This window comes from Curcuma longa, chromosome 11 (assembly GCF_044706935.1).
Source record: "Curcuma longa cultivar G26 ecotype Majalengka, Jawa Barat chromosome 11, ITB_CL_G26_1.1, whole genome shotgun sequence".
In the NCBI taxonomy this organism is placed as follows: Eukaryota; Viridiplantae; Streptophyta; class Magnoliopsida; order Zingiberales; family Zingiberaceae; genus Curcuma; species Curcuma longa.
Window position 1 is genome coordinate 1,546,714 of NC_133871.1, and position 18,736 is coordinate 1,565,449.

The 18,736-nt window shown below is 34.7% G+C and overlaps 1 protein-coding gene across 2 annotated transcripts; it reads left to right on the forward strand.

Annotated features, from left to right (window-relative positions):
* The first annotated feature begins 2,060 nt into the window (after positions 1-2,060).
* LOC141838504 (glutathione gamma-glutamylcysteinyltransferase 1-like) lies at positions 2,061-18,689 on the forward strand. Of its 2 annotated transcripts, XM_074726010.1 has the most exons (10): positions 2,061-2,211; positions 8,061-8,217; positions 8,600-8,838; positions 10,388-10,551; positions 11,119-11,170; positions 12,113-12,340; positions 12,421-12,592; positions 12,662-12,900; positions 15,550-15,640; positions 18,344-18,689. In XM_074726010.1, exons 1-9 carry the CDS (start codon positions 2,137-2,139, stop codon positions 15,637-15,639), a joined length of 1,416 nt encoding a protein of 471 aa, XP_074582111.1. In that variant the 5' UTR covers positions 2,061-2,136; the 3' UTR covers position 15,640; positions 18,344-18,689. The 2 variants fall into 2 exon arrangements, with proteins under 2 accessions (XP_074582111.1, XP_074582110.1); XM_074726009.1 differs by having other exon boundaries at positions 12,421-12,900.
* Positions 18,690-18,736: the final 47 nt, after the last annotated feature.

Consider the following 18,736-nt stretch of genomic DNA (forward strand, 5'->3'; position numbering starts at 1 on the left):
TAGCTCCTTCGATTTTCAAAATCTTGCGTCGCCAGACGCCGAATTAATTCTGTGATTTGCCTCTGCAAATTCTCAATTGTCTCCTCTTGTACGTACGAGCTTCCTCTATCGAAACCTGATGAATGCGACCGCGGTCGCCATGTCCACGACCACGACGACCCTTCATCGAATCTGATGCGCTCTGATACCAACTGACGCTGGGCAGAATAGCGATTATTCTGAAGGCGGAAGATTGGAGGAGAATTGAGGAGAGAACAAGTTCGAGAAATTGAAAAAACGGGTAGAAGGCTGCGACAGCGCTACTTCTAGGGTTTTTGCCAAAAAAGAGAAATTTTATTAATCAACCAAACTTCTTCCTAAACATTAACTTATAAGATGTTTATATAGACTCAGACCCTAAGAAAGATTTCTAATAAAAAGAAAATTTTCTTAATAAACTTGAAAAGAAAGATTCTTAATAAAAAGAAAAATTTCTTAACAAACTCGAAAAGAAAGATTCCTAATAAAAAAAATTTCTTAACAAATTTGAAATCTTAAACGGATTTAAAAAATAAAAAAATAAAACTTTTCAAAACTACTCTAAATACCAAAAACTCTGAAAATTACTAAAAATAAAAAAATTAATAATAAAAATCTTCAAATCCTCCTGCATCACATAGCTAATCAAAAGCATTCTTTTGCGAAGAGTAGTGATCCCCCCTTAGGAGTACACCACATCGGCAACACGATAGGCCACTTTCTGAACTAGATTAGCCACAAACCCAACCCCTGAGTCATGTCACGCCCAAGTGAAAATGGAAACCCCAAGCTCGAATGACTAGGGAGCTCAGGCTAAGTCCCAGAGGAATTAGGGGAAGGCACGGTGCTCAGGGATATTGTGACGCAACTACTGTGCTCGAGTAACCAGGAGAAGTTTAGCATTTGAGTATTTGATAGGGAGTTGACAGATTTGGGAAGAGGAGTCGATTGTGAAGCGACAAGGGATGCACATTTAGCTGTTATAGTGTAGAAGCTATTAAGGAATGAAAGCAGTCGTTGCGATAAAATAATTATTATTGAAAAATTACTACCCTAATAAGGGCAGTATAAAAGGTATGATGAATCAGTGATCGAAGAGGCTTTATTTTGTGAAAACAAAGTAATAGGAGCATTCTTCAATCTTATTATATTACTTAGGATGTAGTCGAGTTGGTAGTAGGCGGTAAGATTGTCACCCTATAATAAGGTTTGAATCGCGATAACTACTAAATACCTTCTCATATGTGAGCTTGTTTGGTACATTTTTTGTTTGGTACTGATTTGTCTGTAGCCCTAGTTGGGTGCCGCCATGAACCTTGATCGACCTTATTGTTATGCTCCTTCCACATTGTAGCAACAACAAACTACCTCGTGGGTTTTCACAAGGATAAAGTAGGGAATTCATAATGTCAAAAGAAGAAGCCATTTTCTAATTTATTTGAAATGATTTTTTGTAATTGCAAAAAATAGGGGAATTATTTGTAATTGAAAATGAAATATTTATTTATTTGAAAATTTATATCTAAATTATTATTATTATTATTTTAAAAATAAAATAAATTAGTAACCAACTAGCGAGTCTACAAAAAGGAGTCAATGGTAAGGTTGAGTATTCGATTAAAATCGAATCAAATTGAACTAAATTAATCGAAAATTGAATAAATTATTTTTTTTCGAAACAACTGAACCAACCGAATTTTTCAATAAAAATCGAATAAATCAAACTGATATTTTATCGATTAATTTAGTTTTCAATCGAATTAACCGAATTAATTAAAATTTTTAAATATTATAAAAATTTTACTAATTAATTAGAGATTTATAAATTTATTTACTTAAAATTTATAAATTATTTTTTAATTTAATTAATTTGATTTATTCAATTTAATTAAATAAAAATTTTAAAATCAAAATCGAATTAAATTAATTAATTTTTTAAAAAAATAATTAAAATTTCAAAATAACTGAATTGAATTTTTTAATTCAATCGATTCGAATTATTCAATTTAATCAAATTTTTTTGCTCAACCAGCAACCGACCCGCGAAGGCGATCGATCCTAGAAGGAAGCGGGCGAGAGCGATTCGAGTGGGGAGGCGACTGAAGACCGACCGACGCCATGGCGGTCGCAAGCTTTTACCGGCGAGTACTTCCTTCTCCGCCGGCGATCGAGTTTCCCTCCCCCGAAGGAAAGGTGTTCTTGATCACGCCCTTACTTGGATCCCGCTTCCTGTTCTTGATTCCAAGGGATTTTGCGTCCTTTGGTTGTCCGCACGGACTGATTAATCTTTCACGTCTTTGCCGTTTGTTTCCGGATGCATTTAGGGTTCCTACTTTTAATTCATGTATGAGTTTGATAGTAACGTTTTGGGTTTTTGGCACTATTTATGCCCATGCCTAAATGATGCACATCTGATGTTTGTTCGAGGTCATAGATAACAAATTTCAAGGAATGATAGGGTGAAAATTAGTTATTACTATTTAGTGAATTTCTCTATATTCCTTTTCTACCAGCATGTCTTTCCCCAAGATAATTTCTTTCTTTTCCATTTTGTTTCACTCCGAGTTCACGTCCTGATGCTGAACTGAGTAAGGAACTAGTTGAGCTTGATCTTGTACTTCAGAGAAAAGGCCTAGGTTTGTACCTCCAATAGGTTTTAGGAAAGTGGTCTGATCCTGCACCGAACGTCCTATACCATCGTATATCAATTTTTTTTTCTTTATGAGAAGCTATCTTCTAAATTTCAGGTCTTTACTATCCCGTTGTCCAAGACAAAGATACTGAAGTACATACAAAAACTTTTGTTCTCTCCAAGTTAAGAATAGCAGTGCAAGAAGAGATTGGTGCACTAGAAAGAAGCTAGTTGGAACATTATAGAATTACCTGAAAGGAAGAAAACAGTGGGATATAAGTGAGTTTTCATAGTGAAGTGCAATACAGATGGAAGTGTCAACCAGTACAAGGCAAGACTTGTTGCTAAACACTTTACCTAGACATATAGTATAGCCAAAATTATATAGCAAGAGAGTGCTTTTATCATTAACATGGACTCTTAATTGGCCTCTACAACAACTGGATATGTAGAATGCATTTCTGAATTATGACATATATGAGCTCCTAGTTTTGTAAAGGAAGGTAACTTTGTGTTTAGATTGAAAAATCTCTCTACTGAAACAATTTCCTACAGAATGGTTTGAAAAGTTTGCTTAAGTGTGGTAAATAGACATGAGCTTATATAGGTTCGATCAAATCACACCCTCTCTTAGCACTTTAAATAACAACAACTAAGCCTTATCCCATTAGGTGGCTATATAGATCCTTCTATGTCATTGAGCTTTATTCACTACTATATAATCATTTATATTTAAATAAATTAATCTTGTTATATTGTTGCTAACTAAGTCTTCTTTAATTTTCTTCGTTTGATGTGTATATTTATCATAGTTTCACTTCACCTAACTAGAGCATCTATTAGTCATCTACATACATGCCCGTACCATCTTTTTAAACGTGTCTCTCAAAGTTTTTCCTCAATAGGTGCAACCCCGACTTTCTCTCTAATATTTTCATTTCTTATTTAGTCTATCTTTGTATGTCCGCATATCCACCTTAATATCCTCATTTCTACAACTTTCATCTTCTGCTCATATGCTCGAGTCATAGCCCAACATTCAATTCCATATAACATAGCATGTCTAACTGTCGTTTTATAATTTTTTTTTAGTCTTACAGGTACTTTACAATCACAAAGAACACCTGACACTTTTCTCCATTTTAACCATCCTGTTTGTATTCTATGTAACACATCTCTTTCAATCATTTCATTCTTTTGCAAAAATGATTTTAAATACTTGAATCTCTCAGTTACAAACACCTTATCATCTTTTATCTTAACAATTATCTTATTACATCTAATATTACTAAACTTAAATTCTATATATTCTGTCTTTAGTCTATTAAGTCTAAAATCTCACTTCTAGTGTTTCCTGCCATGATTCGAGTTTAGCATTTAGTCCTTCACGGATCTTATCTACTAAAATGATATCATCTGTAAACAACAAACACCACAATACTATATTTTGGATGTGTCTAGTGAGTTCGTCCATGATTAGTGTAAAAATATAGAGATTTAGAATTGATCTTTGATGTAATCCTATTCTTATGGAAAACGCTTTGGTTAATCCACTTGAAGTCTTCACTCTTATCATTACATTCTCAATTAATCTACTTGAAGTTTTCGCTCTTGTCATTACATTCTCATACATATCCTTAATGAGTTTAATATACGCTATGCTAACACCTCTCTTTTCTAGAATTTTTCATATAATTTTCCTTAGAACTTTATCACAAATTTTTTTCTAGGTTAAGAAATACCATGTGTAAGTTTTGCTTTTGTTCTTGATACTTTTTAATTAGTTATCTGAGAAGATATATAACTTCTGTTGTCGATCTTTTAAGCATAAATCCAAATTGATTTTCGATTATCGTGGTCTCCTTCCTTATTTTTTTATTATTATTTTTAAAGTTTTATGATATGACTCATTAGTTTAATACTCTTATAGTTTGCATAATTTTGTATGTCTCCTTTGTTCTTATATAAGGGAACTAGAGTACTTATCTTCCATTGATCAGACATTTTTTTTATTTTCAATATCAACTTGAATAACTTTGTAAGTCATTCAATATCTTATTTTCTTAGGTACTTCCATACCTCTATCGGAATATCATCAGGTCTAATTAGTTTTCCATTTTGTATCCCATTTAAATTATATTCTACTTTTGAAGTTTAAATTCTACGATAAAAATTTAAATTTTTATACTCATCGAACCTACTTAAATTACTAAGTTAATTGTTCACTTAAACTTTCATTAAGAAGTTGATGAAAATACTTCTTCTATCGTCCTTTTATTTTATCATCGTTTAATAGTACTTTATGCATTCATTTTTAATACATCTTATTTGGATAAAATCTTTTATCTTCTTCTCACTCACTTTAGCTATTGTGTAAATATCCTTTTTCCCCTTTTGTATCCAATTTTCAATATAAGCTTTCATAGGTTTCATTTTTTTTGCTTTATTCACTACTTTCTTGGTCTCTTTCTTGGCTATTGTATATTTTTTAAAATTTTTTTTGTTCTTATAAGTATATAATACTTTATAGGTTGTTCGTTGTTCGTTCACTTTCTCCTGTGCTTTCTCATTTCACCACCAAGATTTTTTACTTGGTGGCGCACAACCCATTGACTCATCAAGTACACCTTGACTATTATTTTCAGCTTTAATGTCATCTTATCTCATATCGTATTTGAGTCACCGTGTATTTTTTTTAATACTTGTTCTCCTATCCTCTATTTAAATATGTTTTATTTTTCATCCTTTAACTTTTACCATTTAATTTTGGGAGTCGTATATATTTGCCTTCTATTGATACTATGCTTGAGGCGCATATCCAATATTATTAACTTATGTTGGGTAGTTAAGATTTCTCTAGGGATGACTTTACAATCTTTATAAATCTTTCTATTTTTCCTCCTAACCATAAGAAAGTCAATTTGCTGCTTATTATTTCCACTTTGAATGTGACCAAGTGTTCTCTTTTTTAAAAAAATGTATTTGCTAGTATAAGGTCATATGTTATTGCAAAATTCAATATAGTTTTTCCTTCTTCATTTCTTGTTCCAAACCCATAACCATCATGCATTCTATCATATTTTTCATTTTTCACTCTGACATGCTCATTTAGATCTTCTCCTATTAAAATCATTTCGTTTGACGGAATATTTTGTAATACCTCATCTTAAGTTGTCCTAAAACTTAGCGTTGGTGTTTTCATCTAATCTTACTTGAGGTGCATATATGCTAATTACATTAATAGTTTTTTTTGTCATCACTATCTTGGGAGTTATGGAACCACTACTACTGTATATCCCCCTTTGTTTTCTATGTACCATAATTTAAAATTCGAATTCTCTATCATCTTTGTCTTCTCTTCTACTCATTGTATCTCTTGTACACACAGAATATTATTCCCACTTTAAAAATAGTAAAAATTTCAAACCTTTAATGTAACGACCCGACCCCTTGGGCGGCCCAACTAGCGGCCCAACCGGCGATCCCTTGGGCGGCCCAACAGCGGCCCCCTTGGCGACCCATGTCGTCAATCGACGACCCTCGGCCGTGCCGTTACTCACTAGGTCTTTCCACCCCTGGCCAGTGGATTTTTGCCTCCCCAGGATTCGAACTCTAGACCTCCAGGATAAGTACTAGAGTTTATGAATCCTGGTAGCCAAGTGAGAGGCTCTCACTTCTGGCTACCAGGATTCATAAACTCTAGTACTTATCCTGAGGTCTAGAGTTCGAATCCTGGGGAGGCAAAAATCCACTGGCCAGGGGTGGAAAGACCTAGTGAGTAACGGCACGGCCGAGGGTCGTCGATTGACGACATAGGGGTCGCCAAGGGGGCCGCTAGTTGGGCCGCCCAAGGGATCGCCGGTTGGGCCGCTAGTTGGGCCGCCCAAGGGCCGGGTCGTTACAATAAAAAGGCGCCTTTTTATTGTAACGACCCGGCCCCTCGGCCCCTTGGGCGGCCCAACTAGCGGCCCAACTGGCGGCCCAATCGGCGGTCGCTTGGGCGGCCCAACCAGCGGCCCCCTTGGCGACCCCTATGTCGTTAATCGACGACCCTCGGCCGTGTCGTTACTCACTAGGACTTTCCACCCCCTGGCCAGTGGATTTTTGGCTACCAGGATTCATAAACTCTAGTACTTATCCTGGAGGTCTAGAGTTCGAATCCTGGGGAAGGCAAAAATCCACTGGCCAGGGGTGGAAAGTCCTAGTGAGTAACGACACGGCCGAGGGTCGTCGATTAATGACATAGGGGTCGCCAAGGGGCCCCGCTAGTTGGGCCGCCCAAGCGACCGCCGATTGGGCCGCCAGTTGGGCCGCTAGTTGGGCCGCCCAAGGGGCCGAGGGGCCGGGTCGTTACATTTAATGAGTAAAAGCACCTTTAATTATGAAGAATTGGGTTTAAAGATGCCTTGCAGTTGCGTTCAAGACCAAAGGATCTTGGGGTAGTTGTGTTCGAACCAAAGGATCTTAGGGTTCTGAAATACTTCCTTGGTATGGATGTAGCTAGAAACAAGGTTGAAATTACCATTTCATAAGGAAGTACATTCTTGATCTTCTTCAAGAGACATGCAAACTAGTTTGATACACCTATAGAGTCAGTGGTTGCAAGAGATAGTGTAGAGGCTGAATACGGCATTGGTTCATAGTATATTTGATGGAATATGATTAGGGAGGCTTCTAAATGAACTAAAAGTCCCTAGCAGCTCTCCTATAAAGTTATAGTATGATAACAATGCAGTTCTAAGTGTAGCCCATAATCTTGTCATCATGACCGAAGAGAACATGCTGAAGTTGACCACCATTTCATCAAGGAGAAATTTAGTGATGGGAGTGTATGTATGACAGATATTCCTATCAAGGAGCAAATAACTAGCATTCTAAGAGTCTTCATGGACCAAATTTTGAAGATTGAGTGAGTGAGCTGGGAAAGATCAACATATATGTTCTAGCTTGTTGGAGGGAGGGAGGGAGGGAGTGTAGAGTTCCTTGCCTTTTTTTGGAATAATTTGGATGATGTATTCCTAACATTCTATTTGGAAGAAGATATTCCCAATACTTTGTTACTTTTTGAAGATGATGGCATTTTCATGATCTATATATGTTATAATTCCCATTCTATAATGATCATGAGAAGAAAATCATTGTCCAAAAACTAGTTTCATACAAATTTATCTGTTTCATGGCAAGTCTTGTATAGGTATTACAATTCTTACTATAGCATGCCAACTCAAATTATCTCAAACTAATGCTTGAGCAAATCTAAATGATCATGTTGGCTTAATAAATTTTTTATGTGCTTTAGCTTTTCAGGTCTTTACCTTTTGTGCTAGGATAGAACATAAGCTTTTAATAGTTCCTAAAACCTTTCTTTTGAAGCCTATTGTAATACTTTTTCTCTTTGGGAAACTTTCAGAGATTATTCTGTGAAGCTCTTCAAGATGGAACTATGGAGGGCTTCTTTAAATTAATTTCTCACTTCCAAACCCAGTCAGAGCCCGCATTTTGTGGGTTGGCCAGTTTATCTATGGTATTGAATGCCCTTGCTATAGATCCGCGTAGAAAGTGGAAAGGTACTAGTTGTTCATTAATTAACACGTTGATCATTACTAAATTTGTCAGTATTTGCTTCCCTAGGTTCATTTCTATATAAATCATGCATTAGTTGAGAAATTTGTGTTGAATTATCACAAGTTTTCATCTTTGATCATTTTATTTTGAAATATTTTGGCCATGGGTTAATCTTATTTCCCGTATTGAATAAAATAACTTTCTCATTCCAAACATATAACAATCGCTAGACAATATAAGCTATTTCATATTTGGTTTTAAGCCATAATATACTTTGCCCGATGATGGATTAGCAGAAATTAAACTAACAAAAGTTATTTTTTTATCATGGTTTTGTATCATCTAGTTAATTCTTATTTGAATAGTTTTCTGTTGACATTTTAGGTCCTTGGAGATGGTATGATGAGACCATGTTGGATTGTTGTGAACCTTTGGAGAAAGTTAAGGCTGAAGGTATCACGTTTGGTAAAGTGGCTTGCTTGGCTCAATGTGCAGGAGCTAAAGTTGAAGCTTTTCGTACAAACCAATGCAACATTGATGATTTTCGTCACAATGTTATCAAATGTTCTTCTTCAGAAGACTGTCATCTGATAGCATCATACAGTAGGAAACCTTTAAAACAGGTGTCTTTCTAACTTCAAAAAAATATTGGCTTAACCAAATTGGAGTGCTAGTTGTGCATATGTGATGTGAGTAATATGGCTTTTGTGAAACTGCATGAGATTTTATACTTAAAGAAATTATGTATTATGAATATTTTTCCCAATGTTGATGCAATATTGATTTGGCCATTGATGGCATAAGCATACACTCAATTTGATAAGGTTGCTTACATTTTGCTTTACAAGATTACAGGGCTTGTGTACCACCTATAACAAGACATAGGATAGCAACAACCCTGGCACCAAGTGGTCCAAGCTTTGGGTTGTCTTTTTAATTTTGTATAATATTAAGAATTTGTGTTCTATGTGTAAACTAGACGATCAACAGATAACTAGCTGCATGATGGGATTTTCTTGACTTGGTCCATGGTTGTTGGCAATTACACACTATAGTTCTTTTTACTCCTTGGGTGAAGAAGATGAAAATTCTACACAGGCAGCTTGGTAGTTGGTCTGATGCTATCAGGTGGCAAGCATTAAAGAAGGCATCCTTTTTAACCTCTAAATTTGGAAAATTTTTTCCTTAGCTGAGATTCATGCTCTATCTCCTGTGGTGGAGAAGACTTGCCACTTATCCTACTTGAGCATTGCCAACTGGCAGAGAAGGGCAAAAGTTCAACGGGTCAGAAATGACAATGAGAATTTTTAGATACTAAACAACAACAACCAAGCCTTATCCCATTTAGGTGGGGTTGGCTACAATGAGAATTTTTAGATATTTATAAAAAATTGTCAACATGAAAAGAGGAGGAATACTCCAAGTCTTCAACATAGGGTCTCCAGATCAGAGACGTACTTTGAGGCATTTTGCAAGCTTTCACAGTTCATTTCAAAGGCATATGAGAGCTCCCCAACATTGTTATTGCAACTAGAATCCTCACCATTCCTTGATTTAGTTTTCTACACATGATCATCAAGCTGTGTTTATCCCAACTATTTTGTGGTGCTTTCATAAGTTTTGAATAATATTTAAGGTGTGTCTATTTGAGGGGAAGGGAGCCCAAATAGAAGGAAAGGAGGATGAAAACAGTCAAGTTCCCTTGCTTACCTCAGTAGTAGAACAGAAAGGAGGAATAAAAAGTTCCTTTTGCTAGATTTGGTTCTGTCCAGAAGTGGACGAAGGAGGTATGAAAGCATTGAAAAGTTTTGAGAAAATCAGTTAAGGTTTAAATTTGTCATTTTCTCTTGTTTTTCATTCTTTCATCTTTTTTCAAGAAATCAAAACAAAGGATACCGATAACCTCTCTCTTCTGTCCCCTTCTCCTTTCTCTAGCACTCTTCCTTTCTTTCCCCTTTCCTCCCCTCAAGTAGACACACCCTTAATGCTAGCTGTCTAGGCTAAAGCAACCTTCAACTTTTTTCATTAGGTTCAGAACTAGCATTGATGGTTTTTATTTCCATAGCGTATCAGGAGCTATTTTGGACACTAAAATATTTTGTGCTTCTACAATTAATGTATTGTTGTTGTAGGGTGAGGAATACTTAATATTTGTTTTTGTTTCATTTGCAGACTGGGATTGGCCATTTTTCACCAATTGGTGGATATCATGCAGAAAGTGATATGGTACTAATCCTTGATGTAGCCCGTTTCAAATATCCTCCTCATTGGGTTCCACTTGCTCTTCTTTGGGAAGCAATGGATACAATTGATAATGCAACTGGGCATCGTAGGGGGTAAAGTTTTTCATGCTTAACAGAGTCTTTGCTGATCAACTTTAATTCCTTTCCTCTTGTTGCTTGCAACCTAATTATAATTCTTAAATAAAATTCCACACAAGCATGCCCATGTTAAGTAAAAAAATAATAATCACACACATGGCTTGAATAAAAATCTCAACTTTTATGAAACCAAATAGTCCTTTGGCTCCTAACCTGTGGATCAATATACCTGTATAAGATCAGAAAGCTATCCATCATGAATGTGAATGAGTTATATTTGATTTATTTGCACATAACTACCTATAATATACAATACTAGTCAATGTTACACATTCCATTAATGAATATAGTTGTTGAATTCTATGATTCTGTTACAAGTCAGCAAAAAGAATCACCAAGATATATGTGATTGCTTAGTATTATATAATATTTATAACATGTAAAACATAATTTCCTCAATTACTTTGTTAGCGATGTTTATAGTTCTACTTTGCTACTAAAACAGTGCATCACTTTATTCATATTTCTCAGTTTTTAGTTCTAAACTCAAATCTCATTCATCATTTTGCCTTTTCCTCCCAGGTTTATGCTTATTTCAGGTTATGTGAAAGCACCATCATTGCTTTATACACTGGTAAAGAAATTAAAGCTGCATTTGACTAGGAAAAAGTTTTCCACTTATTTTATTTTTTCTTCTTGAAGTAAATGAAAACTATTTGTGAAATGTGTTTTGTAGGAATATTCAAAGAAAATAGGTGCAGTCAAAATAAAACAAGTGAAAAAATTGTTTCTAAAGGTTGTCAATCATCATGTGCAAGGAATTTTTCAGAGAAATCCAAATGGAGCCTCCAAATGAATCTCTCTCTTTTCATTTTCAGCATTCGAATACCCTATTGTAGCTTAACCTTCCTTTCCTGTTTTCTCTCACAAAGAGATGATAGACTTTTTTCTGTGAACACGTAGGTTTGTCAAATAGAACTTAGATATCTAGTAGGAGTATGAGGATGTTTCTTAGATAGCTTCAGGCAATATGTTTCCAATTGCAAACTCATATAACTCCATTGTCCTGTGTAATAAGTAGTTAAGTACCTCACTGAAGCTATAAATTGCATCTGCATACTTAGATTCATGCTATTATTGACCTGTCAGCATATAACTGGCAGTCACCTGTGCACTTGGGCTGTGATGAAGAGTGCATCATATTGGTTTGCTAATAACCATTGTACCATAGACAATTAATATATTAATGAGGAAAAAATGTATGTTTTAATGAGTGAAAATAATGAATATAATGTGTCCACTTAGGCCTCATGGAAAGTTGTTCATCTAGGTTTAATGATTTTCTATCTTCACGGTTAATAATTTTGTTTGGATTCTGTAATATCTTTAGAGCTGCTGAGACGAAAGCTGGCTGAGCATTGCCAAATACTTGATTAATGATATACCTATTCTTTTAAAGTGTGAAGATCTACAAAATGTTTTCATCTTCAGCCTCATAGAAAGTTGTTCATCTAGATTTAAATGATTTTTCATTTTCACAATTAATAAATTTCTGTAAATTCTGGATTGTCTTTAGAACTGCAGAGATGAAACCTGGTTGAGCATTGCTAAATATTTGATTAATGATGTACCTATTCTCTTGAAATCTGAGGACCTAAAAAGTGCTTCCCAAGTTCTTTATCGTGTGTTGAAGTCCTTACCTGCATGTGCTGGAGATTTTATTAAACAGTTTCTTGAGGTTAGGAGTCGAGATGAAGATGGATCTACCTTGAGCAATGAGGAGAAAGAAAGACTTGCTCTGAAGGTCTTTCTTCCTTTACTACTACTCCCATTTTCCCATTGTGCTACACTTCTGATCTTCCTCATGAACATTTTGAATTCCAGGGAGAGATACTGAAGCAAGTTCATGAGACTGTGCTATTTAGATATGTAACAGACATATTATCATCTTCAATCACAAATGGCAATCTTAAAGAGGATATTGCAACTGTATGTTGCCAAGGAGCAGGATTACTTCCAGGAGTCTCAGTATGTAGAACAGGAATTGGTTTCAAAGGTACAAGTGTTACATGCGTGAAGGCCGACAATGATAATCCAACAGCTATCTCTGGTACATCAATTTCAGGTGGCAATGAACAGGGAATTAATATATTGGTACCTGCATCAGCATCAGTGGCGGAGAGCACTTGCAGTTCCACATTTGATGCACCTGTTATGGTACATTCAGCAAGTAATGATGCTATAACTGTGCTACTATTGGCTTTACCTGCAAGCACATGGTCAGGGGTTAAGGATGCAAACTTGCTGGTTGAAATTCAAGGTCTTTTTTCTACTGAGAATCTTGCTAATCCTCTTCAGAATGAGGTTTGCTTTTCTTTCCCTGGTTCCATCTGTACGCAAATTTATGTTGAAAGAAGATGTTCTAGACTTAACTGGTTGCACCTAATTTAGCTATTACAATTAGTATTCCATCTCAAGTTTATACAATTAAGTCCCAGAATCACTAGAAGTCGAGTTTAATACAAATGTAGACTGCTAACATTGATTACATTTGAAAGGGATAAAATTGGATTATTCTATATCTTATATGATTCTAACACAAGGTTTGCTTTTCTTTCCCTGGTTCCATCTGTACGCAAATTTATGTTGAAAGAAGATGCTAGACTTAACTGGTTGCACCTAATTTAGCTATTACAATTAGTATTCCATCTCAAGTTTATACAATTAAGTCCCAGAATTAAATGTATACACCCATATATAATTATTAGATTCTAACACAATTTTTTTTTTCTATATTGCCTCAGGATGTATACACCCATATATAATTATTAGCACAAACAGGAGTGCAAAGGTTGTTTGATATCCAATTTTCACAAAACTTAAAAAGATTAACAAATAGAAAAGGCACTCATTGCAGATACTGAAGATACTAGTGCAACAGTTAATCTCTCTCCCAAATTTTATATCATGCTAAAGTTGGTGATTTGTACTGTGCTTAGAAAATTCTTCTGAAAGAATATGAACTTTCTTAATCTCATTCTGCCTAAAGATACCATAGGACATTGGAGTTCATGAAGATGTGTGACAAATGGGGAAGAGTTGCAAAAAAAGAAAGATTAGGTTGTAGTATATGTTTATGTGGCATAAACAGTAAAAATTCAAGTGAAATTTAGTAAAAGTTGATATGAATTTGGGAGACGAGAAGATGTTAGAGGGAGAGATGAGTAAAATTTCAATATTTCCTTACTAGGGGTGATATTAGGTTAAATCGAATCGAATTAATCGAAACCGAACTTAACCGAATCGAATTTTTTTGAACTAACCGAACTGACCGAATTTTTAAATAAAAATTGAATAAATCCAACCGATAAAATATCGGTTAATTTGATTTTCAACCGAATTAATCGAAATAATCAAATTTTTTAAAATATTATGGGAGATTTACTAATTAATTAGGGATTTATAAATTCATTTATTTAGAAATTTAGAAATTATTTTTTTATTTTGATTAATTTGGTTTATTCGGTTTAACCGAATAAGAAATTTAAAAATTGAAATTGAATTGAATTAATCAATTTTTTTAGAAAAAAATTGAATTTTTGAAATAACCGAATTGAATTTTTAAATTCGGTCGGTTCGGTAGGTTTGTTCGGTTTAACCGAACTTTTGCTCACCCCTACTCCTTAGTGAAGAGAAAAAGTACTTGAAGAAAGAGCATTACCAATCCATCTTTTAAGATTTTAATAGATGAATAGTGATAAAAGTGTTGCAACAAAAAGTAAGACTAGAGTTGAACATCTAAAATGAGTAGGAATAAATGTTGGAGGACTAAATTTTCAGTCATTAACGGGGATAACTTCTCCAAATAGACTAAGTAAAAGTGTGGCATGGACTCCAACAAAAGAAAGATTTTTTGGAAAAACAGATAATATCTATTCTCATTTTAAATCAAATGAACAATATATTAATGAAGTATGAAAGATGATGGTGAAATCAGGAATCTTCGGTAGCCATGTTAACACAGAGAAAGGGAGGGTTGATAAGGGTGTATGAGATAGAAAATTAATGTGGTCAGGGGCAATAGGAGGGAATGCTGTCAGCTGAGATGTGGAGAGGAGGCTGAGATATAGAGCGGAGGATATGTGGGGTGGATCGGAGGCGGCGTCGACATATCAAATCTAGACTTTCCTTTTGAGATGATTTGAAAAGAAGTCCTAACTTATGACTTGTCTTGCTCTGGTACCAAGTTTAGTTGGCTAAAATTATATTATTTTAATAAAAGAACATTATAAGTGCACCACATGATCATAATAAGTTAATACTTGGATGTGAGACTAAACCTTGATATCCAAATGGCTATTAATATTTTTATCCTTCATTTTTATGGTGGATGTAAACAGCTATCATTGTTGCAGTAAAGACCTGAGGTATGAGACCTCAGCATTTTCTCTAGTTCATATAGTAGTATGTTTTCTTTTTAACCTTTTTCTTCTATTCCCATTTCTTTCTTCTTTTTTCACTGCTATACTCTTTCACTTCCTACTTTTAAGGTCAAGAGATTGCTAAGAATTAGTTAATTATACTCGATTCTTATTATGCTAGTGAAATTTGGTCAGACTTTAGTTGTGTGGAAAAGGAACAAACGGAAATTCTGATCTTAATAGCTGATACTCTGTAAGCATAGTATTGTTGACATAGAAATTGTATCAAGCATCATAATATAGTTGATGAAATTTTACATTTTGTCATTTGACTCATATCACTATAGTCTTATACCCTTATAGTTGTCTCTTGTTTTGATACTTGTAATCTTGGACCTATTCATTGATCATTGTTTAAATTTGTTTGCACTGATTTAGTATAACTTAGAAAGAAATAAAGGTTTGACATGGATTGTAGTCTATTACAATGTTTTTATTTGTTAGACTCAGATGGATTCTCTTGTTAGTCTTTCTCTGACATTCTTTTAATCTGGTGCTACTTTGGAATTTGACAAACTTGAATACATATCAGGTTCTGCACCTGCGTCAGCAGTTCTATTTTCTGAGAAGGTGTGCAGATGAGGAAACAAGTGATGATCTAAAGTTCCCTGTTTACCCATAGCGTGAGTGCTTTGAATCTAAGTTTATTCCATAGAGAATATCAAGCACATACTTGATCTTTTTGATATTTAAATTTCAGTTATTGGACTAGACATATTTTCATTTTTTTTCAGCTCTAGTATATTTGTTGTTGGCAAAATGTTGTTAATCAGAAAAACGTACACACAAATAGGAACTATTGTGGCTTTTGGTCCTTCTCTTCTTTTCTAATGAAGTTGTACCCTAATTAAGTTTTTTACTCTACTTCAGCTACCATTATTTATGTAAGCGATCATTTAGAGAAAGGGCTTTAACTAGCTTTTCATTAAATTCTTCATAGCTTGCTTCCATTGCTTATTATTTAGAATAGTTTCCATCTATTAAATATTAAAGTGAATTTTTGGTAGACATTTAAATTTTGTAGACAATTTTCAGGCAAAGGTTAGTGAAAGTTTTTTTTTCCTCGCTTGTTCTTTTGATTGTTATTCTGCTAAGCAAAACTTAGAGATCTTGGGCTAGTGGTATTTTAGTTGACTCTTTTAAACAAAAATGATGGCACATTAAGGTGTTACTCTCTTTTCTTCACATGGCATCAAAACCACAAGGGCAGTGAAGGTTTTCTTTCAAGATCCTTTGGAGAAGAAAACAATTGGTAATGACTAATGACTATGGATTTCAATAGCCAGTGGTGATTTTTAATCACTCCAACCAATTACACGATTTGAAATAGTTATAGGAAGTAATATCTTGTAGATGAAGACCAATGAGATATGATCAGTGGAGATGCAACCAAGATATCCGCAGGTGATGACCCAAATGCTCTAAAGAGGTGGGAGACATTAAATGCAACTATGGAGTTTGAGTTAAGTGTCTCTCATGATGTCTTTGAGGAAATAATTAGGTGCAAATTAACTTTTGAGATTTGGAGTAGTCTTGATGGATTGCTCAACCTAAGGAACTTGGCTCATCTTCAATATTTAAAAATTTAATTATCTAATACAACACAAGATCTTTAGATTTCCCAATATTTGTTGAAGGTTGAAATTTATGCTCAGAGATATCACTTTCAGATCTGGAAGAGGCTATAACAGAAGCATGAATGAAGAAGTATATTATTTCTGCTCTTCAACAAGAGTATATTCTTTTCATCACATTTGTTCAGGGGTGGCAAAATGAACCATCTTTGGTGGAGTTGTAGAATCTTCTTGCATCTGGAGTCGTTAGCTATCAAATGGTGGACAATTTTCTTAGGGAAGGTGAGGGAGAAGCATTTATTCCTAGCAAAATAAGAGCCTTACTCAGGAGAATGACAAGAAGAAGGTTGCTATCAAAAGTGGAATTTGTCCTCCATTGGAAGTGGCAACAAGAAGATTAGTGCTATTTATGTGGTAAACTTTGTATATCACGAGAGATTGTAGAGTCAAGCTCAAGGAAGGATACACCAAATATTTGATGGTAGATGCACTTCATATGAAGTTGTTGCTGTCATCGTGCAAAGTCATCCCCTTCTTAAGATCTCATAGAAGCCTCGGGTAAAGTCATCAACGTTGTCATGGTGCCATCTCGAGCTTGTTTTTTGTGTTGCTCTGCAGGCAAAATAATGTTTCCCTAGACCGAATGGCACAAAACAAATTTTAAAACCTTGCTCCATGTTTTTGTGTCAAACTTCTAGGTGAAGCAAGTTACTTCATTGATTCTGATGAAGGGAAGAAAGAATTGAAGTGCACAGATAGAAAACATATAAATTTGTTGATCCTTGATATGTCTTTGCTGAGGCTACTTATTTCTATCCACCAAGGTTTATTTTGAAGGATACATAAATAATGAAGGGAATAAAGGAAATGACCATACGTGTGATTTTGGAATCATCCTCTTCACTCGGTACTTCTTCCTCAACTAAGATGGTGCAAAGTGATTGGAGCATTTTAAACTTTGATATGATGTTTTTTTATTGAAAAAGGATGAAAGTGCCTTGAGAACATTTAAAAGGAAATGGGCTAAACTAAGTTGTTATTGAGTTGTTGCCTTGTTATGCATTTATTCTTTTTTCTTTCTTTGGCCAATTAGATGTTCATGAGCCTTCTTATTTTGAAGAAGCAAGAAGTGTCAAAAGAATGGAAGGAGACTATAGATGAGAAAATGATCTTATACCGAAGCCTAAGGGTGCAGATTCGGTCACTTGCAAGTTGGTCTCTAATCTAGAGCAAAAGGCGAATAAAAGTCGTATAGAACACTACAAAGTAAGACTTGTTGCATGGTGAAAACTATAAGGAAACTTTTAGTCCTGTTGTCAAGATGACATCAATAAGGACGTTGAGAATTCCTTCTTATACGATGAGAGAGAAAAGGACAATCATAGAGTAATCTCCTGGCTATATCTCAAAATTTCATCAAATTATGTTTGTTTGAACTTGGAGTTGCAAAGAGAATACTCAACTATAATATCTCAAAGTCTTAGTTTAGCTTGCAGAGGATACTTGACTATGTAAAGAGGCTAGAATTTGCAAAGACGATACTTAACTATGTAAAATTCAACTCTTTATTTTAGCTTGTTGTTTAGAAGGGCGGTCAACCTCTTTTGCACATATAAGTGCAAAAGACATATAAGTGCTTGTAAATGTTTTTCCCCTCTTTTTGTTCTTGTCAAAAACTCAGCTGTCATTTTGTTGCTTCTAGTTATAGCTGTTGTGTAGGATATTTTTGACAAACTTGTGCACAAATTGCAGGTCGTACGCTTGCATCAACAACTTGATTCCTGAGATACATATCGATGAGGATGGAGTTACTTCGAATCTAACCTTTGGGAAAGAGGATTTTGGACATCATTTAGAAACAATCTGCTGTGACTAATAATTCATCTGGAAGAGAGGAATCATACGAGAAAAAATGACTCAGTATTGGAGACCTCGGATCTCCTTTGTTTGCTAGATGATTTTCATTATGATAAACTTGTGTTGATAGCAAACTGTTGGCCATTTTGATTGCCTTTATTAAATCTGTTTTCTCTCTTCTGAAGAGAACTGAATACTAATCGATTAATGATTTGTAATTCGAATGTCAAATAACTTGCAAAATATTGTCTGTTTGGGAAATTAGTTTAGATTTACAGTTAAGTTTCT

Bases quoted from the DNA above. Each gene is read 5' to 3' on its own strand.
- LOC141838504 (XM_074726009.1), top strand. From the start codon at position 2,137: ATGGCGGTCGCAAGCTTTTACCGGCGAGTACTTCCTTCTCCGCCGGCG. The intron at 10,552-11,118 runs GTAAAGTTTTTC...TTTTCCTCCCAG, and splicing joins GCAACTGGGCATCGTAGGGG to GTTTATGCTTATTTCAGGTT. The intron at 11,171-12,112 runs GTAAAGAAATTA...GATTGTCTTTAG, and splicing joins CATCATTGCTTTATACACTG to AACTGCAGAGATGAAACCTG.